Source organism: Wasmannia auropunctata, unplaced genomic scaffold (genome assembly GCF_000956235.1).
Source record: "Wasmannia auropunctata unplaced genomic scaffold, wasmannia.A_1.0 LD336095.1, whole genome shotgun sequence".
NCBI classification, from domain to species: Eukaryota; Metazoa; Arthropoda; class Insecta; order Hymenoptera; family Formicidae; genus Wasmannia; species Wasmannia auropunctata.
This window is the reverse complement of record NW_012026795.1, coordinates 1390340-1418336: the sequence shown is the minus strand read 5'-3', so window position 1 is coordinate 1418336 and position 27997 is coordinate 1390340. Positions and strand designations below refer to the sequence as shown.

At 41.8% G+C, this 27997-nt stretch overlaps 5 protein-coding genes across 13 annotated transcripts; 2 read left to right on the top strand and 3 right to left on the bottom strand.

The window, feature by feature from the left end:
* Positions 1-1273: 1273 nt before the first annotated feature.
* LOC105462665 (eukaryotic translation initiation factor 4E transporter) lies at positions 1274-12425 on the bottom strand. 5 transcript variants are annotated; one of them, XR_976090.1, is made up of 16 exons: positions 11958-12425; positions 9570-9667; positions 9382-9455; positions 9030-9297; positions 8010-8900; positions 7570-7915; positions 7353-7489; positions 7189-7269; positions 6915-7088; positions 6571-6843; positions 6301-6484; positions 5588-5872; positions 3917-4090; positions 3353-3763; positions 3080-3204; positions 2788-2876 (listed from the first exon to the last, which is right to left on the bottom strand). XR_976090.1 is itself a non-coding variant. In XM_011709426.1 (15 exons), the coding sequence occupies exons 1-15, from the start codon at positions 12148-12150 to the stop codon at positions 2626-2628; spliced, it is 3840 nt and encodes a 1279-aa protein (XP_011707728.1). In that variant the 5' UTR covers positions 12151-12425; the 3' UTR covers positions 1274-2625. The 5 variants fall into 5 exon arrangements, 4 of the variants coding, with proteins under 4 accessions (XP_011707728.1, XP_011707729.1, XP_011707731.1 ...); XM_011709426.1 differs by lacking the exon at positions 3080-3204 and having other exon boundaries at positions 1274-2876; XM_011709427.1 differs by lacking the exon at positions 3080-3204 and having other exon boundaries at positions 1274-2876; positions 6571-6828.
* Positions 12426-13825: 1400 nt separating this feature from the next.
* Positions 13826-15838, top strand: LOC105462664 (NAD-dependent protein deacetylase Sirt4-like). Of its 5 annotated transcripts, none has more exons than XM_011709421.1 (4): positions 13826-14114; positions 14275-14545; positions 14644-14926; positions 15042-15428. In XM_011709421.1, the coding sequence occupies exons 1-4, from the start codon at positions 14051-14053 to the stop codon at positions 15381-15383; spliced, it is 960 nt and encodes a 319-aa protein (XP_011707723.1). In that variant the 5' UTR covers positions 13826-14050; the 3' UTR covers positions 15384-15428. The 5 variants fall into 5 exon arrangements, with proteins under 5 accessions (XP_011707723.1, XP_011707724.1, XP_011707727.1 ...); XM_011709422.1 differs by having other exon boundaries at positions 14092-14180; positions 14256-14545; XM_011709425.1 differs by having other exon boundaries at positions 14113-14180.
* A 163-nt stretch (positions 15839-16001) lies between these two features.
* Positions 16002-17385, bottom strand: LOC105462663 (eukaryotic translation initiation factor 3 subunit H). Its single transcript, XM_011709419.1, has 2 exons — positions 16989-17385; positions 16002-16774 (listed from the first exon to the last, which is right to left on the bottom strand). The coding sequence occupies exons 1-2, from the start codon at positions 17249-17251 to the stop codon at positions 16027-16029; spliced, it is 1011 nt and encodes a 336-aa protein (XP_011707721.1). The 5' UTR covers positions 17252-17385; the 3' UTR covers positions 16002-16026.
* Positions 17386-17512: 127 nt separating this feature from the next.
* LOC105462662 lies at positions 17513-23453 on the top strand. The gene is made up of 7 exons (XM_011709418.1): positions 17513-17842; positions 17938-20127; positions 20220-20379; positions 20466-20626; positions 20712-20925; positions 21295-22170; positions 22255-23453. Exons 1-7 carry the CDS (start codon positions 17759-17761, stop codon positions 23163-23165), a joined length of 4596 nt encoding a protein of 1531 aa, XP_011707720.1. The 5' UTR covers positions 17513-17758; the 3' UTR covers positions 23166-23453.
* A 24-nt stretch (positions 23454-23477) lies between these two features.
* Positions 23478-26950, bottom strand: LOC105462661 (zinc finger and BTB domain-containing protein 24-like). The gene is made up of 2 exons (XM_011709417.1): positions 26560-26950; positions 23478-25516 (listed from the first exon to the last, which is right to left on the bottom strand). The coding sequence occupies exons 1-2, from the start codon at positions 26948-26950 to the stop codon at positions 24093-24095; spliced, it is 1815 nt and encodes a 604-aa protein (XP_011707719.1). The 3' UTR covers positions 23478-24092.
* Positions 26951-27997: the final 1047 nt, after the last annotated feature.

Genomic DNA, 27997 nt, shown 5'->3' with positions numbered 1-27997 from the left:
AAAAAATGTCGACGAATGGAAATGCTACAAAAACGAAAAAAACTCTCGCTCTGTCTCTCGTGTCGCGAGCATAGAAATATTATTTATACCATATAAAGTACTTCCCTCAATCCTACGAACGCAACGAGTACATTTTAACATAACGTTAGAGTCCCATGAACAGTTTTGCATTTTTCAAAATTTCGCCAGTTTTAAAATTCATGAATATCAATTGCTCACATGTATATCATATTCATAATCATCATCTATGTGCAAATTACTTTCGCTATTCATATTTCCATATTGTATTACTATAACGCGTGTATATGTGTATATATATATATATTTCATTATATTAAATATAAATAATTATATATATTTATATACATATGTTAGTATATATAAAATATACATAATTTAACACATTAATATATCAATTAAGATTAGTTGTTGAATGTAAATAAGTGTTACGAATAGTAACACTTACGTGTATGTGTGTTACTGTAGATAAGCTATCTCCTATAAAATATTATCGTGGTATAAAGAAATTTTTTACACATCGGATAGCAAGAAATCATTTATCTTTTGAATTTACATAAATAAAATGCTCAGATCTGATGGTGAGAATAAATCAATGTATCACTGACGCATTATTCACGTTATGTCTAATATAAAATACTTCGATTATAAAATTAATTTTACATTACTTCTGTGATTTCAAATATGCAAATTTACTTCATAGTTCCTTATACAACTCCCCGTATACGATTATACGTAAAAAAAAAGATTATCATATGCAATGAACTATGAATGAAAGCAATACTTTGAAATCAGACAAGGTAACTCGTTTATATAGATGTCAAGCAATTTTTTTAGCAAAAGATATATACTTTCTTTCAACATGAAATAATTATTTTTTCTCTTGTATGCAAATACTTTTTTGCGCAAGTTATTTTGCCTTTCTGTAATTCTTAAAGATATGAGAAGATTTTATAGTTCATTGCGTGTTTAATTTAAAAAAAAAAAAAAAAAAAGAAAAAATGCTATTATTCACGCATGGGACTCTAACAGTACAGTTAAACAGTAAACAATATCTCCTTTCGAAATGTAAGATAAGATAAACTTTTAACAGAAGTCATCGGTTCAAAGCTGGTCCGACGAAAGCAAATGCATGTTGCAGCAACAGTATCAATGTCGATCGAAAATTTTTTGAAGTTATGCAATTAAATTTGATCCTTTATTGGCTGGTGGAATGTTCTGTTCGTTTTCTTTAATTAATTCTGCGAAACAATTCTTCTATGTATCTTCCGAGCTTCTTTATTAAGAAACAGTTCGATCTATATATCACGTTCGATCAGAATAATGACATCTCAGCACTCTCACGCGCTCTTCTACACACGAGAAGTATATATTATGTATTTTATTTTTATAATATATGCATGACTTGATGTCACATACTCATCATTTTATTTCGTACGCTTTTCGTGTTAATAAGGTCGCCATTGTTTGCAGTAATACGAATAGAATATTAAATATGACACCACCACTCTGTGTAAGTAATTGTAATCAGGTGCTAGCTTGCAATTCACAAGTTCGAGGAGTCCGCGTATTATTTGCCTAAGGGGGTTTTTGCAAGTCCCATTGTAAATAAGCAAGCGTGACGTTATTTCTATAAATAATACTATATTTAAACGTATCGACTATCTAGTTCTTATTCTCCGCTGGCGACAACGTTAAGTTTTTACGTTAAATACATATATATAGTATATAGACTATATTCTCTTGCTCGACTTGCTTGACAGCAATAAAAACATCGTTTTACTTCGTTCCGAATTTAAGGAACGCAACGGTGCTTTCAGTACTTATCATCGCAAAATACAGTCTCACTGTATATCCCTCGCGGTATCTCTTAATCAATGAGAAAATGAGAGCTTAGCACAAATGCGCTCTGAAATAAAAACGTTTTGAAATCAACTGCTCAAGTCGCCAGATCTATCTTCAGATTCTTGCTTCGTAATGAGGAAATACATAAGAAACTTGCAGTCCTATCTTAGGCAAATAGATCTTATCGTGTGTTGTCATTTAGAAAGTACGCATATGAAGCTCTAACAGCTCGTCATATAATCAACAATAAGAATTTTCACTTTTTTTTCAGTCTTATAAACAATACGTCGTTTTAGTAGAAAGCTGTCCACTTCTTCGCTCTAACGCGCTTCATCCTTAATATCATAGACTATTCTGTACATTTGTAGTTTCTAAATAACATTCCGCGAAACTTGGAAAAATGGCTTTCACAAAAACGATATCGGAAATCCTTTTCGACGACAAAAGAAGATCTTTCGAAAGAGAAAATATCATCCAACCGATCAATCAATCAACTCTAGTCCTAATCAAAATACATGGCGTTACTTCGATAAACCTCTTTGTCTTGATACGAAGACTCGATAAAAAGATCTACGTAGGCGAGCACCATTTTGTAATTTAGCAGCGTGTATACCCAGCATTCGTGTAGGGGATGTTACACAGGTGCTTCGGACGTAAAGGGGGGGATGTACCGAAGAATACCGATTCTCCGACCGAGTAGTAGCGTTACCAATGCAATTTCGTGCTTGCAAAATTGAAACGTAATTCGAGTACGGTGTCACTTTAGTTATGCACTATGGTTGACGCGTGTTGAAGTCTCTCGAGCTCCTCCAACGACAGGACGTTAGTTTGTTGTGCAAGCTCGGGAAGCTTACCGGCCCGAGCTTGGGCGAGGAGTTCTGGGCTGAACCATCGCGCGAGTTGATTAGACGTTGGCGAAAGATCACCTCCGTTACTGCCCACAAATCCGAGGCCCGGCGAAGGTTGGCGGCCGACTGCCATGTTCAGCTGCTGCGATCGCATTGTCTGTCCATCTGCACATATATAATTCAATGTTGCAACAGACATTGTCGTTTAAAAATAACAAGGACAAATATTATATATATATATATATATATGCGGATTAATCACGCAAGATACTAAAAGCGAGAATACTTTGCCAATATTATTTATGTAATCTGATACTGTTAAAATTCTCTAGTGTAAAGCATTTCAATGTAGTTAAATAATTGTTTACTTAGTTTAATCCAAAGGGGGATAAATGATGTCAAGACAGGATTAAAGGAGAGCTAAGGATAGTTTGTTATTTTTCCGATTTCTGAACACCATTGCACACAATTTGATTTGGAAGGGAAGAAACACCTGAAAATCATAATGTAAATAGGATAAGGAGGGTTTTTGGGGATTTGACAAATATTGATGTTTAGAGGTAAAAATCGGGGATCTTTCGACTTGTTAGAGAAATTATTTCAAAACGCTCGCAAGTTCGTACTTCGATCGAATTCATTACCTGTACGATTAGAATTGTAGTTTTGGCTCATGACAAGTTGCATCGGCGTATTTACACCCCTCTGCGGTGGTGGTTGTTGTTGCATGTTAACGGCTCCGTGCGGTGGCGGTTGTTGTTGCATGTTAGCGAGATGCGTTGGGACTTGCTGCGTCTTCATCTGGGCGTTCATAGGATTCGATCTCTGATTCATAATCGAGTTCTGCGCTACATTGTATTGTGGAACATTATGATGCGGCGGTAACGAAGTAGCCATCGTGTGCTTGGATCGTGCTGGATTGCCGTAAACATTCGGCATCGTTCTGTGCTGCTGCTGCTGCTGCTGCTGTTGTTGAAATTCCGCATTTCCCGTATTATATTGGAACTGATTGCTGTTCGTGTTGCTATTATTACCGCCTTTCACTATAGGTCGACCTGAAATCAGAACTGTGATATTAAAAATAGTCGTAGACAGTTACATCACATTGCCAATCTCAAAATAAGCCTTTTCAATGATATTTTATAAAAATAAGACTTTCATAATGAAAAAATTCTCTTTAACTTTATAAGATTTAAAAAGAGGTGAACCTGGATGTTGTTTAAGCGATGGATTCGACCATGTTGATTGAACAGGTTGCGATCGCAATGCAGTGTGTCTCGAGAGAGCTCCCTGTGCAAGTAACTGAACCGCAGCCGATTGCATTTGTTGCATTTGAGAAGCCGGAGTTTGTGTAGACAATTTGGGTGGTTCATTGCTGCTTCCTATATTCAGATACACAATGATTTTATGATTATAAACAATTATATGACTTCAAAGTTTAAAATATAAACACAAACGTTAATGCTTTCTTTTTCTTCCAAAAATTTAATAATATGAATATTCAATAGTTTCTTATCGAAATTAAAAGCTAAATTTGTCATTTTTTTACATGTGTGTATGTATATGTGCATATATAAATGCTATACATACACAATTTGTAAATCAATTAAATATTTATTAAATATTATTCACTGACTTTCTCTATTTATATTATCAATTTTCCTATTACTACTTTTTATCAATTATCTCATGATCATTTCTATATATTACCATTACATAAAATTACGAGAATACACGTTAATCGTAGTAATGATTATATTAAAATAATAATAAATGCAGCTGTTTTTACATATTTATTTACATTATTCATTTTCTGTAAAGCATAGCACATGCAATTTTTTGGCAAGCATAAGGATCAAGCAATGTGGCATAATTAGAAAAATAAAAATAGCAAGTTCAATAGATTGGAAAAGATGCAACATTAAAAATAGGAGAAAAGCGTGTGTAAAAAAAAAAGAAGTTAAAGCAGGTGAGACAAGATCAATAAAGCCTTTTATTATAAAAAAACTATTTCAACATACTATTCAAAAATGTAATAAATCTATGTTAAGAAATGAAGAGTTTATTTTATAAAGTGCTTCTTTTTATCACATATAAAATAAAAATAATATTTCAAAATATCTGTCACATTAAAGAGAGACATCTTTCAAGCTTCTAAAGCACGCCGCGGACATTTAAACGAAGAAACAAAACAGCTGCTTTCCATTATAACGCAAAAATAATAAAAAGAAAAAAATAGCTCTAAACAATTAAGAATTCGCTATTTTATGAAATATTAATGTGCACTTTATCAAACTCCTCATCCACGCAACAGTACAATTAAACGTTTCAACCAGTTGTGATTAAAGTAGCATTTTGCAAATCAACGTTCTTTATTTCGTCTGATGGCGTAGATGCGGTCATTTCATTTTCGTCTACCAACGTTTCCAAATCAGATGATTTTTTTAGTGCCTCACTAAGCGAGACACAATCATTATTGTTGGTATCGTTATCAACATCTACTACATCAGACTTTGTTGTTTTTGCATCGTCGTTTGCATTTTCATTAACATCAAGGAAAACATTTTCCTTCGTTGTGTTAATATTCGAATTATCTTCAGTATCATTTTTCTGTTGTACTGGGCACAAATATTTGGTCTTTAATGCTGATTCCTCGGTATCAACAGTGGTACTGTTACTTTTATGATTAACTATAGCAGAACGCAGGAAGATCATTTTAAGGGTCTCATTTTGCACCTGATTGACAGAATCGGAAAACTTAGATTGATTAATGGAAGAGGCCGCGGTGTGCATCCGATTATTATTTCGGGGCATGCGAGAATTAATGTTTCCATTAATTGCAGAAGTGATAGAAGAGGTCGTTTCTACTTGATTCGCACCGTCAGGTTCCTTATCAGCAGTCATTTTACGTAAAACGGAGGTTGGAGTGAAAGCAAGCGGACTCGATGTTTGCTTAGCTGGTGAATTAACAGGGCTCGACGCGCGCTGCTGCTGAACTTGCTGTTGTTGCTGCTGCTGCTGTTGTTGCTGCTGCTGTTGCTGATCCTGTCGCTTACGGAAATTCTCACGCTGCTCCTCCAATTTCTTCTTGATTAAAGCACTTTGCATTATAGACTGAGTATGCATAACAATCTCCCTTGGCGACGGTACTCTATGCGGTATCACTGTTACAATAATAATTAATACACATGTATACATTTCATTCAACTTTAGTGTAATATCGCCTGACACATAATTTAGATTGAAATAACTTGTCGAATTGTATTATTACACGTAGCCTCTTTCTTATTTAACTTTAATCAGAAATATTTTTACATATGAAAAATAAAAAATATTAAAAAATTATAAAATACACCGTTTACATTGTTTATTTTACCTGGGTGTTGTACTGTTAAAGTACTAGGACTAGCTGTTAAATTTGGCGATATTATCGGAGGTGGGCAATAAGCTGCATTCCAAATACAGTATAAAATCGTTCAATTTGATAAAAATTATAATTTCTAAATCTTCAATTTTCGTAAGAAACTAGATTTTTAATTTTTATAAGAAAATAAAAATTTAGAAGGGATTATTAGCATGTAAAACGTCTTACCGTTATTCATAGGAGACGGAATTCTTTGCTGTTGTTGCTGATATAGCATCTGTTGCAGGATGTGATCTTGAGGGATAGGAGCAGCGGGATGAGGATGCGGACTTATAGTGCGAGGTGTGGTGCCACCGTACATTTTCAAAATGTTCACCAACACTTCTCGATGACGATGCTGCATTGCAGGGTTCTATTTAAAAATAAATTTTTAAGAATCTTTATTATATTCTGTAATAAATGCGTGTAGTTCATTGCAAATAATCATAAATAACTGACCTGCAACTGCTGTATTAGATGTTGCCTAGTGATCTCCCCTTGCTGTAAACCTTGAATGATTGCTTGGGCTTCCGGTCGTTGCAAGAGCTCTTGGCTCGACGGGACGTTATTTATCATCATTTGCATCTCCGTTGGCACTGGACTGACACCTAACATCCGCTGATTGCCCATCATCATCGACAGCATATCGGAATGTCGTTGTTGTTGCTGCTGCTGTTGCTGCTGCTGCTTCTGCTGCTGCTGTTGTTGTTGCTGCTGCTGTTGTTGTTGTTGCTGTTAATATTCGTTTGTCAAAATTCATCGCATATTGATCGCTAAGCAAAGAATGACATTTATTATTATACCTGTATTTGCAAGACTTTCATTAGATTCTCATGTTGCATCTGAGCCTGATGCGGATGTTGTGTAGGACCAAGAGGACCAACGTGATTAAATGTCGTAGTATGAATGGGTTCTGAGGGCGGCGGCTGCTGATGTGGCATCGGCGGTTGTTGGGTTTTCAATTGCGAATTAAGTAGCTAAAAGGCAAAAAAATGAAAGAGATGTTATGTGACCAAATGAAAGAGAAATTATACGTCTTAATTAACACAGCCAGAAAAATGAAATATAAATACTTACTTGCATTAACGTTAAAGGTTGTTTTTGGGCGATAGGTCCGTTAGCTGCAGGCACAGCTTGTCCTCCAGTCACTTGAGCAAGCTAAAAAAAAAAAAACAAAAGGATTTTCATTTTAATACATTTGTAAAACAAAGCAAAGTTAAAACTATCATATATCGACTTACCAGTTTCTTAAAAGCAGAGAGATCTTCTTCAGTCTTATTTACACGGGGTGCATCAGTCGAAGTCGCAGGTGGAGGAGCACCACCCCGCATACGTGCTTCCAATTCTTCCAAACTGTGCACAACTTTGCCACCAACTTCTAAAAAGGAATCGTATCACATGTCTCACTGCGATCTGTTTACTCGACGGCAATATATTTATCCAAACGATATATCTTACCTAAATCTTTAATAGAACAATTCTTCATCATAGGTATAGTCGCATTACTCGCGTCACCCTGACCGTTTTGATTCGGCTTATTACCACGATGTAACATTTCGAGCAACTTAACGCCATTTGTGGTTGTGTTAGCATTGGTCGTGTTGGCCGGAGAAATTGGAACGAAGTACGTGTTCGATTCCGTCACCGATGGTATTTGAATATTTGGCTCGGTAATGTCGTTCAACAGATTGTTCAGCAACTCATCTTGTATGGAAGCTCTACGACTATCTGCCTGAACTGGACTTTCTCTTTTGAACCATTGGCTGAATCGCGAACCGGTACCACTATTCGATCCAACTCCATTCTATAAATAAAAAGGAAGAAATTTGCTCGTGAGTGACGTAAAGAAATTAAATAATTTTACATGTTCAGGATGAAAATATGACTGTATGACTCACCGTTAACAGCCCAGAGACGCCAGCGAACGTATCAGATTTCAGGAACTCATCCAGATTAAAATCGGGATGAGAGTTCTCTTGATTCTGATTCGCGCTGGAGTTCTCTCCTCCCGATTCGGACGTCGGCTCGATGACAGTGCTCTCACTGACGTCGTTCTCCTTGTTCTGAGCGATAGACTGCTCAGTCTGTTCGGAGATCGGAGAGTGCGGCGCCGGCACAGCGTTCATAGGCTGATCCATGACGGTCGGAGTGCTGCGTCCTTTAGGGCCCGCCGAGTTCTCGCTCGGTTTGTCATCCTTCTCCGTGGCGTTCCTCTTGCCCCGCTTCTTTTGCGCGGGCGTTTGCTTCTTACTTTTGGCATTACCGCCGCTCACCACCTTCTCCTCCGGAATATCCTCGAAGCCTCTGAGCTCGATCGTGTCGTGTTGCGACGTAGGTCCCGAGCTGAACCATTCCGGCTCGTCCGCGTCGCGATTGTCACTGTAAGTCCGTCGACGATCGTTGCCGAATCTCTTCTCGCGTCCGCGATCCTTATCGCGATCCACCTGGTGATTGTTCCGCTCCATCCCTCCCCTGTCGCCACGATCGCGCTCCCTCTCGCCGCGATCCCCGTAATCCCGGCCGAATGATCTCCGCTCGAACCTCTCGTCCCGCTCGCGCAGACTGTCGCGATCGCGCTCCCTCATATCGCGATCCCTGTCCCGCTCCTTCCCGTCACGACTATCTCTATTATCACGATCACGCAGAGAGCCACCAGCAGCCGTGCCGGATCTAAAGCCATAATCCGCACGCTCAGACTCGATCTTTTCGTTCTCCGATCTAAAGTCCCATATATCCCGCGTCAAAATCCTGCCGCTACCGATTCGACGAACAGGCTCACGATGGCTGACCTGTGAAGTATTTCGTAAATTGTGTTTATAAACAGAATTTGCAAAGCCATGTAAACGGAGGGTAAGAGATGGAGACGCGTGTGTCCTCAGAACAAAAAAAGGAATTTATCGCTTTTAATGGCCGCATACCTCTGTTTTGCCAATCGGACTCTCCGGACGCCGGTTTGGTGGCTGATTCACGTTAACGAAACATCCCGAATTAAAACTTCTTCGTTGAGGGCTCAAAACGATGCCGTCTTGCTCTTTACGTATTCGGTCTCGTGGATCGCCGTTATTACGTCGCTTACTATGATTCTCAGTGATTTGATCACCACGTCCAGTCCTTTCTTCCTTCGGGGGTGTATCGCTACGCTTTCTATCCGAATGCCAGCGTTCGGGATCCCAAACGCCCCGTGAGCTGCAAGAGAGAGAAAAAATATTCGCAATTAGCGAGACAAATGTCACATCTCGATCATTATTCGAGACTCTAAATCTTACTTACTTATTATAAGCGTTATCTAGAAATGTAGGCCTACGTCTAGATAATCGCAAATTCTTTATCAGCATTAAATCCTCCTGAAAATACAAGAACAAAATATAATATATGTATATACATACGTCGCACGGAGCAAAACTCCGACGTGTGATTTTGCGAAATTCCAACACTTTCAAAATATATACGATATTTACCCGAGAATATTGAAACTGTGGTCTAGAACGGCCTACTTCCATGATCGAAGCGTCAGTCACCTCACCGGCCAGCGACATCGATATAATGGCTTCATCTCCTGTAAAATAAAAAAAAAATAAAAAAATTAGATAATCGTGATGTGAGGAAAATGCGAATCAAACTCTTCGTCGAGTGTGTCCTCAAATTCCATCGGAATTTAAAACAATGGCGAACTACCGAGAACTCTGATCGCGCATTCTTTACAGCCGACGGTCGCGTTCGTTCGTTCGGGGAAGACTTTTTTTTTTTGGCGCAACGCGCGCGGTCGTACTTACGTAAGGTCACTCGCTTTAGAGGATTGATAGATTTGTTTTTCCGGAACCAACGGCAGGACCTGGTTTGCATAATCAGTACGTCCAAGAATGGAGACCCGGTCGGGCCGACCAGCGGTCGTCTTCGCGGTCGGCGGTACCAATTCGAGCCGATAAACCGATCAACGGCGAGTCTCATCGTGATATATCGTTTGTCTCCTGCCTCGTAATAAGCGCGAAGAAAGCCTTTCCTATCCGTTTCGGCCGCTCTGCCTCTATCTAACTGTTGGGCTGTGCGTTTCCTCGCGCAACCGTCTCGGCGATGAATGTAAACAAACAGGTGAAGGGCAAACGAGGATCACTAAATTCCCGAAATGAAATCCCGTCACAAATACGTTGTCTCGTGAGTCATTAGAAAATGAGATTCTTCAACAAAAGATTCTGTCTCTTGAAAGTCCGCTCCTCAAAAAAAGCCTTCAGTGAGAGATCCCTAGGTGTATCCCTAAGTATATCGGAATCTATCTTTTTCTCTCTTTTTTTTCCCTTGTCCTTGAGATCGGCGAAACGATTCCAGGTAGACTCGCCTCCTTGTCCCTCGCAGCAAAATAGTTTGGAAAAAACAAGCTCTTGTTTTTTTTTCCCCCCTGTGCTTCTTCGTAAAAGAGAAGAAATGCTAGATGTACGTGTCCGACTTTTTGAACATACCAGAGGCTTCAGAATCGCGTATATATGTTCACGATATTTTATCGATATCGAAATAATTATTTGCCGTTAAAGATATGGTCGTATCCGCTGTCTGTAATATCACTCGCACAACTTAGATACAGAAACGAGTATATGTAAACCGTCGTGTAAGCAGAGTACAGTGCAGACTGACTGATTCAAATCGTCCTCGGCCAAGATAACAACTCTCTCGCAAGCCAATCAAAGCTTTCCTATGACGATCCAAGATGGATGAGCGCTTGATTGGCCTGACAGGGATTATTTAAATATAACTGATTCTTGTCCAAGAAAATTTCTAGAAGTTGCGACTGAGCCCACACAAGTAAAAAGTACACGTAAATCCGTGTATGATCACAATGTGATCAGATCAACCGTAGGATATATCATATCGAAATGCACGTAGAAGAATATTCTTAACTTAATTCTGGCAATTTATATATGTGCCTTCTTTTATGCGATAAGTTGGAAGTGGATGTGGACACATCATATTGTGTGGAATGCACGTAGAAGAATATTCTTAGCTTGATCCTGGAAATTTATTTATATCCTCTCTTATGTCTTTGATATCTTAAAGTATGGAATTTTGTTGGAGTAAAATTCAGTAAAATATTCACGTATACGATAGATGTGTCTGATATATGAATGCATAGAACCCCCAAAGATTAATATGGGAAAAAGAACAGAATTAATTGGAAGAATTTAATGCCAACGTTGAGGCCGCAGATTCTATAGAGACAAACATCCTGATAACAAAGGAAAGCGAGGCAAGACAAATGTTATTAAAGCAAATTTCCAATGCCATTCCTGTTTATGTATTATGTATCTTAACAATAAATTCGAAAAGACGAGTGAATTGTAAAGAAAGGAGATAAATGAAAAATGATAAAAAGGGCTTCGATTTGTGCTGTTTCTATCAGTTCTTGCATAAAATCACTCACAGATATTAATTTATATAGATAGGTAGGAAGCAGACAGAGAGACATCGCGAAAACAGATTAAAAATCTATAAAGCGATTTGTTTTATATATTAAAATGAGTACTTCAATCGTTCGCAATCAAACAAAGAAACAGAAACGAACCGAAAATATGCGTTTCTTCGAATTCACATTAATTTCCATCGCGCGAGAATCGACATTGATTCTGCTGTTTTACTGCGCTCTCGCGTTTGAATTTTCCTCTTTCTCTCCATTTCCAGCGGAGGAACTTAACATTTAATGAGAGAGAAAGCAAACAGATCTTATTCCCGTAAGCGAGCGAACTCGCGAGGTTATCTCCCGACGTCGCTCGTCGACGGAGGATCTCGGAGGATTTCCTGGGCGATTTCCAGCGTCGCCTCGGAAACGAGAAGAGACAAACGATAAATCGACTACGTACCTTCTTCCTTCTTCGAGGCCGCCGTCGCAGCCGCTGTCACCGTCGTCGTTGTCGTTGTCGCTGCCGCCGCCGCCGCTGTTGTTGTCACCGCCGTTGTCGCCGTAGCTGCTGTCGTCGTCGTCGTCGCGGTGGTCGTCGCCGTCGACGATGACTGCTGCTGCTGCTTGTCACTTGTCACAGTCTCGACGGACATCGTCGCGCCGTTTGATCGCGTCGTCGGCCTTCGTCGATCGGCGGAGGGTGGAGGATGCGGTGTGTCCTGCGGCTGCCGATACCGGCGATTCCCGTCTCCTTGTTGATCTCGCTATCTCTTCCCCGAGATGCGATATCTATCTATGTCCTCTCGTACACACCATACACGAGCGGTGGTGGCACACGTAACACACACCCACAGACAAGTACACACACACACGAAATTGCGGACGCGCGTGCGAGCGCACACACAAACACACACACAATGGAGGATATACACGCGCGCGCGCGCGGACGCACGGGACGCGCGCGATCGCTAAGAAGCTAAGCTTGTGCACGCCTACACGCGCACGCACGCACACACTCGCACACGTATACACGGGAGCGCGCGCACCTTTTACACACTAGTTTACACCTCTAAAGATATATATATCTATATATATATATCTATATATATACGCATATATATATTGCTTAGTACTGTTTAGTATCACAGACTGGTTTTCCCTTCTACGTGTGTCGTGGCTCGGCCAGCGATCGACGAAGCCTCGACGGGATGATGTGTACTTCTTCTTGCAATCGCGCTTCGACGGCGAGATGAACGAACAGTGAACAGAGAGGAGAAACGGAAAGAGGGAGGGAGGGGAAGAGAGAGAGAGAAAGAAAGAGAGAGCACGGAGTATGTTTACTGGTAAGGGAGATTACACGGGAGATAGACAGAGAAAGAGACACACACACACGCACACACACGTACAGCGAGTGAGAGTTTACACGCGAAGCTGCGCGAACGAGCAACGATGGGCCCTGACGATTCCGCGAGTGGCACGATCGAGGGATCTTTCTGTCGCGTGTCGCCGTACAGTCATCTCATGTCACACAAACGCGGCCGATCCCCCCGGTGGTAGCGCAGCAGCCCTCGCCGCCGATCGCCCCGTCAGTCCATCGATCTCGGGGTGTATCACACACAACAAAATAAACGGGCTCGTGTACACACGCGCGCGCACGCACTCGGGTTTCTCACTCTCTCGGCGCGGTGCTATGCAAAAATAGAAAATGGCTGCGCGCGATCCCCACTTCTTGGCACTGCCGCCGCTTGTTTTCCTCCTGCGCCTCGACCGTGGAGTGTGGACTGCCTCTCTCTGGCTCGCTCGCCTTCTACGCGTCTCGTCCACCTTCCTGTGTGCCACAACCACCGATCCCACGCAATGCGCTAGCCGTACGTTTCTCAGCCGAGGGGGATCGGAAACAGGGAGATGGAGCTTACAGCAGAAGTTCCCGGAACACGGTGGTGGTGAGGGACGGGCGCGATTGTCAGGAAGGCGCTGTCGTCGGACACGTCGGGGGGAGGTTCGACGGGCCACTAGCATTCGTCGATCGTTTAAAAGCCCGTTCATAAATCGTCCTCGTCGCGCGGACCGAGTCGATCGCGGCACGCGCGATCGGCCAATCGGCGCGTTCGAAAACGCGCCGTGCGTGTATCGACGATACGCCCGATTGGCCGGCTCGAAATCTGGACTGATATGAATCTGAATCTATGTCCGTCTCGCACGCCAGGCAGCGTGCTGCTCGCACGGTACTTCGCTCTCGGCGAGATAAAATTCAGCGAAATTCGAAATTGACTTTTGCGGTGAGATTCAAGCGAATTCGCGTCTCTGTCACTCGGAAAAGTGCGATTTTTCGTTCGAAAAACTCGCGATTACGCAACCAGGAAGCGGTCGCACGTGACTGGCCCGCGCCCCTCCAAAATTGGTTACCGGCCGATCGAGAATCCCAGATGTTTTCCGAGCGCGACCAATGACGACTCGGCGATTTCTCACAACGCGTGGCGTAGAGCGTTTAAAGACCATACAGAACGCACGTGTTGAGATATGCATTTATGATGATAAATTACAGATTTCATTATGATTGCGAGGTATACGTCCCGTAATGCGAAGCTTTTTATGAATGTTCCATCAGAATTACATGGTAAATGTTTACCGAGTTTGCAGGTTATGTCCGGCTTTAAATTGCTAAATTTTTTTTAAAATTCAAGTAAATAGCAATCAGTTGAGTTTATGCATGCGATTTCATCCCACGATCATGTCCGAGGATCGCATCGCGTTAAAGATGTTTGTCGCTTTTGCAGTGCGATTATCCAGCCTTGCGTTTGTTCCAAAATGTAATCCGGTGTCGACGGAGGATGTGACGAGATTGAAGGAATTCGTGGATAAGCGTCACCGTCTGTGCGTGTTAACCGGGGCAGGGGTGTCCACGGAAAGCGGTATCCCCGATTACAGATCGGCCGAGGTCGGTCTTTACGCCCGAAGCAATCGCAAGCCGATTCTCTACAAGGAGTTTTGCGACAGCGAGGCAGCCAGAAGACGATACTGGGCCAGAAATTGTATCGGATGGCCGAGGTAATTTGTCTTGTGTAATTGAAGCATTCCTACATTACTCTACAAAATTAATTAAATTAAAGATGTATACATCCCTTATCAGCGTTATGCGTTTACAGGTTTTCCTCTCTTCGACCAAACATTACGCACGAGATACTGAAACACATGGAGTACGTCGAAAAGGTGGGATGTGTCGTTACGCAGAATGTGGACAATTTACATCTAAAGGCAGGAAGTAGGAAGGTGATCGAGCTGCACGGAACGGCATTCAGAGTGATGTGTCTTAATTGCGATCATAAGATATGCAGGCACGAGCTTCAAAGAGTGTTTCAGAAACTCAACCCGTCTATGATCGCTGCCACCCAGATGATAAGGCCTGACGGTGATGTAGAATTGTCACAGGTGCATATGATAGTCATATGTATATACTTGCAACATTTTAATCATGTGTATTATAACTATACATATAAATAATAAAATACTATATTAATCTGATGACAAAATGTATTTTTGGCAGGCACAAGTGGAAGGCTTCAACGTTCCTGCTTGCGATAACTGTGGTGGCATTTTGAAACCGGATATCGTATTCTTCGGTGACAATGTACCGCACGACAAAGTACAAAATGTGAAGGCTAATGTAGAGAGTTCAGACGCTTTGTTAATTCTGGGAACGACTCTTAGTACATTCTCCGCATACAGGATTGTATTGCAAGCGATTGATGCCAAGAAGCCAGTAGCAATAGTAAATATTGGCGAGACTAGAGCTGACAAAGTTGTGAACTTGAGAATAGAAGGAAGATGTGGAGACGTTCTGCCAAAGATTTGGCAGCCGAATACCTTAAAAGATTGTATAAGATGATGACAAATGTGATTAACTTTCAAATTATATGCTAATTTAACTGAATTGAATATTATCAAAGATATTTTTGTACAGTGTATCATAAAGTTTTATTATTGTACATATTTATTAGTATCTGTATTGTAAAATGTTTTAAAATTGATAGACATTCAATTAAAAAAAATATATAGTTAAACAAATTGAAATTTCTTGGAAAATTGTATGTTTCTTTTATTTATTTTTCTGTAGTCCATTTTTCCAAGCGATTGATGCCAAGAAACAATAGTAAATATTGGTGAGACTAGAGCTGATAAAGTTGTGAACTTGAGAATAGAAGATGTGAAAACGTTCTGCCAAAGATTTGACAGCTGAACACTTTGCAGATTGTATATAACATAACGACAAATGTAATTAACTTTCAAATTATACGCTAATTTATCTGAATTGAATATTATCAAAGACATTTGTACAGTGTATCATAAAGTTTTATTATTATACATATTTATTAGTATACATATATTGTAACGTTTTAAGATTAATAGACATTCATTTTAAAAAAGTATAATTAAACAAATTGAAATTTCTTGGAAAATTGTATGTTTCATTAATTTTTCTATAATCCACTTTTCCGAATGTTATAAATATTTGTAATACATTAATCTTATCAGTGGGAGGACTTCGCCTCCTTTGCGTTTTGCAAACTTTGCGTGATGTACAATTTTGCTAGACTCTGAGCACAGAATTGCGAGATGTGTTCACTGTACGTATTGATTTGTCCAGCGACAATCATTGGGTTTAGTCTCGGCGGGACTGGCAGAGGTCTCATCAGCTTGTTGATATCGTCGTCGGGCAGCGGTGGCTCGTCCTTCGCGGCTCTGGCAGCGTTCTCCTGAGCTCTCTTGGCCAAGAGCCTGTTCTTATCTTGCTGCTGTCGTACTACCAACTGCTGATACCTGTTGAACTTCATCGCCTCCTGATTCAACTCGTCCACCCGATCCATCAGGCATCTCAACTGGTTCTCCAATACCGTGGCCGTTCCAAGATCCAGGTACTTCGTACCCCGTTCCTCGGGAATCATCTCGTCCAATTCCGACATCATGATATTCGTCAGATTGCTGTTCTTTATAACCACCGGGATCTCAACGAAGAGACTCTCGTATCCAATCTTTAAGGTGCGCAGAGCTTCGGGAGTGAACTCGTTTTCCTTGTACATCTGTATCGCTTGCGGGGTGAGTCGATACGCCTTAAGCGTCAGGAAACCTCTAGCAGACTTGGCCGTGTCGTAAATAAGCACAACCGACTCCTCGATGGAGGTTTGATAGTGGTACTGCGACTCCAGCAGGGACAGATTCAGAAAGTTGCCGACGTCCGCGCTCTGGTACCAGCCGACATGGAAGTGATCGACGTTCACCCTGCGTTAAACAAAATAATATCTTTGGCGTTGGTTCGAAGGCGCTGCTATAATATTAAATCCTATAATATTAGGCCTGTCCTTTATTGCTATGCTAGACTGCACTGTGCATCTCATTTTCGCCAAATCTCAAATATGTATATCTACTTCAAGTATACACCAGTTCAGCCTTACAAATAACAGACCTATTCCTGAATATTCACGTTGACACTCACCATCTCAGCCTTCGCATCATGGCGAGCTGATACTCCTCCTCGTCCATGATCTCGTCGTTCTTGGGAAACGGGAAACAATTGGTGATCTCCAGACGATTCTGCACGACCAGGCCGAGAAGGGCACCCTGGGCGACCTCCATGTTGCCGGAGGACTCCTCGTGGCAGTGCTTCACCATCTTCATCACCACCAGCCCGTCGCATTGCACGTAGTCTATACGCGGCTCCGCCTCGGGAATCCTTCTCGACGTCGCTCTCGAGACCATTTTCTGGGATGGATTTAAACTCTCTCGTAGCTAGAAAAACGCTATAGACAGCTACACTTGGCCAACTGATTGAACTGATGTCAACCGGTCGACAAAGGTTAGGTGAGAAAGACGGCACGCCAAACGTGACGTCACTACACTACCCGCCCTACTACTCTTTCTTCCACGTATTATGTGGCGTTTTCATCACGTCGTTAGAAAACTCGGACTATTGCTCTTGTCGGCCAATCAAAACTCGCGACGCGGACATCACGTTCTGCCGGTCAATAAGCATCGTCCTTTAAATTGTGAACAACATAAAGACGCGCGAAAAGGACACTGTGTTTACGTTGCGCACGTCACAGGTTTGAAATCATCTGGCGAAACGCGAAACGGTCTCTCGTCGACGTTGCGCGCCGTCGACGTCGACGGTGATTGGGATTACCGGTGTGCCTCATGAAGGACCGATAGGTATACATAATACGTAAGACTTGAGTGACGTCGAGCGATTTACATTTTCCGAGAGAGATGGACGAGATACAGGCAAAAATTGGGACTTGGATGGAACTAATACAGTCGGAGAAACTGCAGGATGTGTCAGAGGATATTCAGGTACTACGCTACACACACTCTCTTTCTCTCTCTCTCTCATTCGAAATAATATCTTTCTCTGCAAACACAGTAGTCCCATTGTCAATGTTTTTCAGATGAGCATCTGTATGCGACCTGACAGTAAATTGAATGGCAAAATATTTAAACTGCTACTAGAATTATGTCGCACGGCAGACAAGTGTGATGAACAGAGCTGCGAGACTGGGAAAGGTATTGCTAAATTAGCCAAATTGCTTTGCTCGTTGTTGATCGAGATACCTGATGACAGAAACTTCGTCAAAGCACTGTTTAAAATTGTACAATGTTTAATGTCTTTTAATCTATACGAGGATGCGGCTGATATCTGTTGTTACTTGGAACCTGGCAATTTGTATATTCCCAAAGACGATACCATGATTCTTCTGACCAAAGTGTTAAGCCTGTGGCGTGTTTTAGTTAATGACATATATGTTACTCTTACAAATGAGTCCGTAAACATGGAGAATTATAGCCAGCTGAAAAGTGTCATGAGACACGAAATGAAAATGATTCAGCTGGCATATAGAAATTATATGAAACATTTGATCGCCGCGATAAGCGTAAACTTAGACAGAATAGCGTTGATTGATAAGGACAAGAAATATTATGACGATTTTTGTAAATATATTCTGGAATACTTGTCAGAAGTGCAGTTACATTTGGACAAAGATGAGAAATATGTAATATATTGTCATATACTTCGTATTGTGTGTCACGTAATATGTAGGACTATTAATACAACTGACATTGCATGTACAGTCAAAACGTTAGAACAATTAGCTAGTTATTTCGAGACCGTTTTGAAAGAGGATGAGGAATGCTACCAGTGTTTTCAACAATTCCAAAATTTCTGTAAGGCTCTTTTAGTGCCGATAAAGAATCTCGTCAGCGACGGTGCCAAAAGTATACAAAATGTAATTTATTGTAACTTGGATATTGTGCAAACATACGGACATACTGAATGCCTTAAGTTGAATGCACTCAGCATCGCAGAGGTGATCGAGCCCCTGTTTACATACTGGGAAAATTGTGCAGAGACTGATAAGCACATGTTCCAGCATTTGCTTGATACTGGCATCTTGCCAAAACTATTGAATTTATTTATACATGTAAATGCAGATGAGTTTTACAACAAGCAAGTGTCTATCAAATGCAAATGGTGCGGAGGCAAATTGTGCACAGTTAAGAAGGATTTCTACAATGTCACAGTGATGAAATCTAGAGGCATCAGTTTGGTATGTAAATTTCCTGCTAAAACTTTGCCGGCCGAGGTGTGTACTCTCGCTAGGAAAATCTTGGAGCAAAACGTCGCGTCGATTGTTCGTGAACTAAAGGAAAGCGAATGTAAACGTTGGGTGCAAACGTGGAATGCTTACTGTAGTTCAATTTATAACGTAGGCATACTGTGTGAGCATATTTATGATGAAAGCGTGCGTCTATTCTCCTTTTTGTGTACCTGCATCTTCCAACTCGAAGGAGTCGAATCTAAACATCTCGAAGATTCTAAGAATCTTCAGAAGATTATTTCTTTTGCATTGCACAGACTAAGTGTTGTGCATTACAATAACAAGATGTACAGAAAAGCCATGACTGCGTGTGCATTGAATATTTTGTTGACTTGCAAACAGTCGGACACAAAAGCTTTTCATATGTGGATAACCATTAAAAAGGTCGCCGAAGAAATTGCAAACTTAACTGTGCTGGAGTGCTTGAGGAATGATAAGGACGAGATGAAGAGCGAACTGGGATTTTCACTCGATACTTCCAAGTACGATCTTCCTGAGTTGTATTTACGTGAAGCGAGAAATTTGCTGGAAGGACAGATCACATTTACAAATGGCGTGGAAGCGGTTCTGGACAATCTTAGAAAGCTACAGCCGAGTAATCAATATGCACACGTGGTGCAATTATTAGGATATTATTTCTTGGGTTTCAAATACGATAGCTCTATTCTGAAATATTACGAGCAAGCTATATGTGATTTAAAACTAAATAAATCAAATTCCGTGGCTGTTCTGTGCTTGGAAGCTAGCTTAAGCCTTTTTACGTTTGTGGAGGAGTTGCATATAATGAACAAGCAAACTCACATGGAAATGGAAAATACAAAATTTGCTTTATGCGCTCCCAAGTTGCGCGAGCTAGCCGAGACCAAGTCTCCGAATGTAGTGCCTGCTTACACCATGATAAACGTTAAAAGGGACACCAATCTTATGCTGTGCCTGCAAAAGTCTTTGAAGAAGTGGAAACAGCTATTTAAGTGCTACTTTGTAAGTTATTAAAAAGTATATATTTTTCGTTAGGCTATTATTAAAAGCTTTGCAGTTCGGTTAGGCATATAAAAATATTTCACTGTCCGCAGAAAGAAATGGTCAAGAATTGGGAACCTAAGCTTATACTTCGCATGCTGATAACAGCTGGTGAATATGCTCGATTATATCGATATGAAGATTGCGAAGTTGAAATATGGACATTGGCGTATAAGTTAGCATCGGAAATGAACGATCATGCAACTATTTATAGTACGTTGAGCTATTTTTATTTTATAATAATTAAGAAAAGAATAATTACGTTTTATGGAGATGAGCTAATATGAATTCCGTTACAGTTACTAGTCGTTGTATATCATTGAGACAAGTCAATTACGATTGGATTACGACTGCTAAGAAGCATATCATAGAGCAAAGAAATTCTACTGACGAAAATGTAATTGACACCATTGCTACCTTTTGGATAAGTTTAGCAGACCTCTATTTTGAATGTGGAAAGGTAAGAAATAGTCTGAAATACGCAAAAAATTTTGTCTACTAATATGTAATACATATGTAAAGTTTTCTGTTGGTTTTTTTTTTAGTACGATGATGCCAAGCAATTACTTACCGAAGCTAGGAGTTTTTCAAAAATTTCATTTGTTGCTAACAAATCCTTGTATCTGTTGAGTTTAGACGTTCTCATACGTAATAGCCATTTTTATAAAGATAATATGCAACATGAGGATTACGGTTCATATATTGTGGAAAGTCTGTTTGCAATGAGGTCCTTAAATGTACATCTTTTAACGAAAACATGTAATTATAATTTATTAAACTATTGTTAATATTCTTTATAATGCTAGTATAAAATTACGTCAAATTGTACATATAAGGTGGATGCTAAGTAATGTAAAAAATTTTAAGGAGATTCCTCGCACAAATTCAAGACGAAAACTTCCTATGATATGCATGTGTTCGAAACAGCTTAATTTCAAAGATGTCAAAGTTGAAGGAAAAATTTCGCTTTTCTAAAAAATTTCGAAAATCACTCGGGTTATTTTGATGAACAAAAGTTTTCTTTCAACGATCGGAGGAAAAACACTCCTTGAAGTCTTTTACATTACTTAGTAACCACCCTGTATGTATGTAAAATTACTCGACTATTTACAAAGCGAAATTTTTCAGGGACAGATCAAGCGTCGTATCTTTTCAGTTACGATGTACTATTCACCATGGCAGTCAATTTGTCCATTAGGGTGAACAGCATGTTATCTTTTCGTGGCATTAGCCCGGATTTAGTACGAATCCTGAAGTCGGCACAGAGCATAAACGCGATGCTGCGTACCGCCGAGTTATTGAAGTTGCTATGTTATATCGATCTGTCGCGTTTACAACTGGACGATTGCGAGGTGAAGCTGCAAGGCCTCGAGCACATGTTGAACATCGAGACTTTCCAACTGTCGATGGAGTCCAAACCCGTTGAAACGCCGCAGGTTCATCTCGCGGTGACTCCCACGAAGCTCGTAGACCCTGTCAGAGACGCGTCAGAGTACGGCGCTTCCCCAGTGCTCGGCAAGAAGGTCTTCGACCTGCCGAAATTCACGTCTCACACGAATTGCGATTGCTACAAGTGCGGCAACGTTTCGTATCAGTACTTGGTATTCGCCACCACTTATATCAGAGCGCAGCTGTATGCCCTGCAGAAGCACACCTTGGCGGCGCTCGATCATTTCCACGGTGCTTTTGAAATAAGGCGAAGACTATTCGAAGAAGAAAAATCAGTTCTGCCCGAGAACTGGCCTCGAGACGAAATTGGCGTGAAGCGATTCTCTTGGCAAACACGTTTCTACATCACCGATTACATAATGCTGTTGATCGACTTCAGTTACTTTATGAAGACGAGCGTAACGTCGAGGCAGGAGGATGCATTCGATATTGCCAATTTAGCGGTCAATATGTGCTACAAATACAAATTAGAGGGACATCCTGTCTATATAATGGCTAAGGAATTGACGCTTGATAATGAATTTCAATCGATATTAGAATCTTCAGACGGTTTAAGTATGTACTTTTTAACATATACCTATTTTTTTCCGATGAATTTCGAGTGAAATCTTTACATTTATGTGATAATCTCTGTTGCAGAGTTTATGGTTCCGCAGCCACATGACATTGATATAGGTGTCCATGCAAAAGTCCCGATTGATCCGAAAGTTTGTGTCACGCCATGCGCTCAGAATCGTGCCTCGAAACCTCTTTCAGTTCGACGTAGAAAGAGCCCAAGGGTTTTGAAGATACCTAAAATTAATTTGATTTGGAGTGACGACGAAGATGACAATAGTGCATCGCCACCACCACCGCCACGACCATCATCAGTCACATATACGAATAAAAAATCCAAGTCGCGTACAAATTTAGTGAAAAGAAAAATTTTGGAGGAAGACCTAGTGGATGATGTAGCTAGTTTAAGTATAGAAGATTCGAAAGAAACAAAGTCGGAAAGTCTGAATGAGAATGAAAACAGTATGCAAGAGAAATCGACAAGGGATATTATGATTAAAGTGACGTCTCTAGTTCCAGATATATCGAAGAATTTAATGAATTTAGTAGACAAGTCAGATTTACCTGCCACGATGGAAAACGTCGAAAAATTGATAGAAAATATAGAAAGTCTGAAAATTAAATCAAACACAAGGAGAAAAAATGTTAGGGATACGAAACTGTTAACAGTCGCTGATTTCAACAGGAATATAAATCGGGCCGTAGAATTACTGAAAGACATGACAATAAACGAAAAGACAAATGAAAAGATCGATTCTTCCACGCCGACAAAATCTGAAAAAGTTGATAAATTAGCAGATCAGAAGATTCCAGAAACGCCTAACGAAAGAAAATTCTTTAAGACTAGAAGATTGAAGGAAAGCTTAGAAAAGGCGAGTACACCATTAACGAATAAACATAAGACTGCACGAAGTAAATCTCCCAGATTACTTATAAATAATGAAGACAGTACGAGAACGATAAGATCCAGTCTCAGAAGGTCTAAGAAAGAATAACTATCGTGAAAACCGTCAGCATCTTGAAAAATTCTGTAGATTGTCAAAAGACAATATTGCGTGTATTCTATAGCGTGATGAAATAATTATTTTTAATAAAAGTCAAATTTTATAAATAATAAAATCTTAATGTATTATACTTAATAGAAGATTGTAGGTTTTACATGTCTATAAATTTTATTTCGAATGGATGAAAATTGAATTCGGGATTTTAATTTACTTTTTTATTATATTTTATAAATAGCCATTGAATTTGTTGTGTTCCAATTAAATACTTTATAAAATCAATTCAATGTTGTTGACACTATTTTATGTTTCCATTCTCGTATTTATTCTTACGACAAGTATCACACAAGTCTCTACTACAGTATAATAACAATAAACTGTGGAGCAAAAAAATAAAACATGTAAATGTATTTACATGCACACGTTATACAATTCCACGGTTTTGCGCTAACAAAACAAAACAAACTTAATTACAATACTCTCTTAAATCGATTTAATGTGTGAAAAACGATTATTATGCAATAAAAATAGATAATAAGACTCGCTTTAACTTTATGAGACACATTTGCTTTTTTCTGAGCAGTGTGCGGAAGAAAAGTGATTATAACAGCAAAACAGTTATTATCTCTGTTTTGTAGGTATACATAATATAATTAACACATGAAGTTAAAAAAATTCAGAAAATCGTCAATTAAAATCAAACACAATTCATCACGTGAGAACAATAGTGGTAAAAAGTTGGAGTAATAATAATCGAAGGAAGAAAACAGATGTGTTTCACAGCAGGAGACCGCTTTTACAGTTTTTTTTATGCCGATAAATGGACTGTGTTACACACGAGTGGACAGCTTTTATTCGCTTTTCTTCTTGCATATAAAAATAACAAAGTTACAATAACCTGTAATCACAGTCTGTAAATGGCTATAATAATTCTGAAGACGCGGAATTACATTCGTCCCTAACATGCTTAAGACTCGCTAAAATCCTCGCCTCTTCTTGCGTCGTAGCCAGTTCCATCAGTGCCAAAGCCCCCTGCCATTTTTTATTGTCTTCCTGTACCGGTAACTTGGCTACGTTTAGATTGTCCTCCCGCTGAACACCAATTATTTCCGTGGTCGCAGGATCGATCGGGGCGAGGGGCGGTCTCGAGACGATTTCTTTGCTGCTACTGGAACTACCGGCCAATATCAGAACCGTCGGTCTAGTCTCGTTTTCGCTGATACGAGAACTCGCCAGCGTGTCCTGATTCGTCGTTGTCTCCGTATGAACAATCTGCTCTGCATAATCGAAATGCGAGCATACCGATTCGGAACTTGGAATTTTCAAAGCAGACTCGTTAATACTCGTTTCAAAAATACCCTGATTACTCGACAAACTGTACAGCGGATCCCACTGCGGGTGATTCAGAGGATGCACAATCTCGTACACATTTTCTTTCGCCATTTCTTTTGGAGATTCGTTGTGATTCATAATGCAACACATTTGAGGGGCGGCATACGAAGGCTGCAGTTGCGCATTCGGAGTTTCGAGCTTGCTATCCAGAATCGGCACGGACGCATTATTTACGGCGACAGAATTATCCAAGTTGTACGTCGCGTAGGACCAGTGAAGCTGCGACGGTTCTGTGGATCCGCTCAGAATTTGTTTCTCGTCCATCTTGCATACGGCCGTTACATTGTTCGTTCTAACGTCCTCGTTCAGGTCTAGCTGTTGATCCAAGCAGGCGTATCGTAGCCATCGTTTCTTTGGTTGCAGTCGGTCCAAGGGTCGTCTCAGCGAGGTGATCGCCAGCTTGGCGCTCGACGCCTCCTCGTCCTCGGATGTTTGCAGTATCGCGCAGCACGTCTCAGCCGGATCCTCGTCCTGGCTCTCCTCCTGACTGTCCTGACTATTCTCCCCGCAGTGAAGCCGCTGATTCGATTGGTTGCGGTCGAGATTTTCCTGCTCCCCCGCCATGTCCATCATGAGGCCTTTTCTGGACTTTATCCTCTTGTGATTCTCGGCGGTGCTCTTCCACGTCTTCTTCTTCCGTTCGTTCTTCCCGGTCGGCGTGCGATCCTCTCGTTCCCTCGACATCTTGTAGCGCTCCAACCATCGCGTTACATCGTATGGTAATTCCGTGTTGTCGGACACAGGCTTCAGCACAAAGTCGTCTGATCTTGTAAGATTGGCGTAAGGATGATCGGGGCAATGTCTATTGGCATGAGTGAATCTCGTTTCACAACCCGGTTCGGTGCATAAAAATGGCTTCTCTCCTGTGTGCAATCGTTGATGAGTCTTCAGCTGTCCCGACTGGGTGAAAGCCTTCGTGCATCCAGGATAATCACAAGGATATGGACGTTCTCCTGCGGTCATAATCAATATAAATTTTTAATATATTTTAACAAAGCAATATCTTATTAAATATCTTATTATATCAGACTAATTATATAAACAAATTATGAAATATTATGTACATATAAAAATTTTGAAGTGTATCATCCTTCTAATATTCCATAATTTATTTAATACAAAACGGAATCTGACTTGTACATACGTACACATATCAACATTATGTTTTAATGTCAAATTTTAATTTTTTGAATTAACTATAAATTAACTTCACAATATATCAATGCCAGTTATCAAAATGTTTTCAAAAATTTGAATACATTCATACTAACGCACAGTTCAATCTTCAATACAATAATAAACAATAGAAGACGCTTTCATTACGTATCTGACATTTAAATATCTGTCAAACATTAGCTTTCACTCAGAGTTCAGTCAGTTCCGTTGTGAAAGAAAGGATACAGATCGAGAATGTTTGTGATTTTCGAAAAACCCGTCTTTCGGTCGCAAAAGCGGAAAAGCGCCGCCGCGTCCTCTTTTTTTTTTTGTTGTCCACAGACAAAGACCGCGCAACTTCGTGCCGTAACGGACCGACGAGATCGCGTGCACATACACGCATCGACCCTTTCCTTCCGCTGTTCCCCTCCCCCCCCCCACCATCCCCCTCTTCGCGCAGCCGGACCGATTAAAATTCCCACGCAGCTCGGCGCGGCACCGCCGGTTACACGTGTCACCGTATGCCGTAAATTTCGCGCGCAACTGGCGGCCGCCCGCCGAGAGTCGGGGACGCGTCGGAGCGTTGCGCCGGCACGCGAGACGAGCCATTTAAGTATTTAAAGCGCGGCATGATGGCGGGATTGGCGGGACGCGCGAGAGCCGAGCGAGCGTGCGAACGTAGCAGCAGCAGCAGCAGCAGCAAGCGAGACGCACGCGGACACGCGCGATCGTCTCTCGTCGATCGTCTCCCCCCCCCTCCCCCGAGGATCGCGCGAGGTTGAATGAAGCCGCGCCGAGTGAACGCGACGCCGGTGACGCAGAAGTCGATTTGCCCCTTTACCCGTGTGAGTGCGCAGGTGCGCCTGCAGGCTCTTCTCGCGCGGGAACACCCGGTTGCAGTAGGAGCACTTGATGCTGCTCGGCGAGGTGCTGCCCTGCTTCATGAGATTCGTGAGTGCGTCGGCGCGCGGCCGGCCGCGCCGGTGGCTCTCGGAGTTGCCGTTGCCGGCGACCGATCTGCCGCCCGCGCTACCGCCGCCCGCGTCCAGGCCCGCGACATGCTGCTCCCGGTATTCCGGCGAGGAGCACGAGCTGCCCGGGCTTAGATGCACGTTGCGCGCCTCCTCACCCCAGTTCCACGGATAGAGCGTCTTGTCCTCGCACATCGACGGGCTGCGGTCGAGCGACTCCGCTGACGGGCGCGACTCCCGCTTCGGCGTGTGGAGCTCCATCGTCGTCGTCGTCGTCGCCGTCGTCGTCGCCCGCCACCCTCAGCGGCCGACGGCTCCCTTTCCTCACCCGTCCGTTCGACACACGCTCACCCCCTGTTCGCTCCCGTTCTTTTCTCTCACAAGATCGGAGCAACCTCCACTCAACAAAACCGCGTCCGTTGTCGTTACACACCGATAACGCGATCGCAGGCGAACGTAAACCGCTGACTGGCTGACTCGCTGACACGCGCGACCTCTCTGCCGCCGCTGCGCGCGTGGTACGCGTGCCGCGTGCAACTGGTAAACCGCCAAAATACGCACACACGAGTGTACGCGCGGGTACACTCAAAATGGCTGACGCCGTGCGCGCGCAACCGCCACCGAAGTGACCGTCAAGGCATTCAAGGCCCAAGCGCGGATTTGCACTATTCAAGTCGCGCACGTGGAAACGTCGAACGTGGAGAGGATAAATCCATCGCGTCGATACGGAGCGATGCCGATTTATTTCAAGTCTCGTGGTCATACGTTCGTCCCTGTCTTTCACCGCGGTCACAGGTACTACGCGGATGCAGGTTAATTCAGACACCTGACGGCAGCTCTTACGCGTTCCGCTTTCGCGAACGAGCGTACACACGGGGCCATGAATGCCTTAACACTTGAAGTTACACGATGAAATAAGAACGCGTTTCTCATTGGAACGCGCTCTGAAGACGCGTTTCTGATTGGAACACGCTCGATACGTGCAACTTCAAGTGTTAAGGCATTCATGGCCCCGTGTGTACAAACGCGAGCGGAACAAAGTTATCATTCATGAAATACGATCGGGTGTTTTGCGGAAAAAAGATTCAGATTCAGATTAATGATTTGACAGCTAGATATAATAGTTAAAGGTCGCGGAGTCCGGGCGCGCGTTTGTAAACCCGCCTATTCCACGACGCGCGGCGGCGTCCAAGCGCTCCGAGATTTCCGGCGAGCGTTGATTGGCCGGCGCCGTTTGGACAAGTCCGATCGGCCGGCGGCGATTGGTCGAGGCGACCACTGCTACCACTGTACGCCGCAGTACGAAAA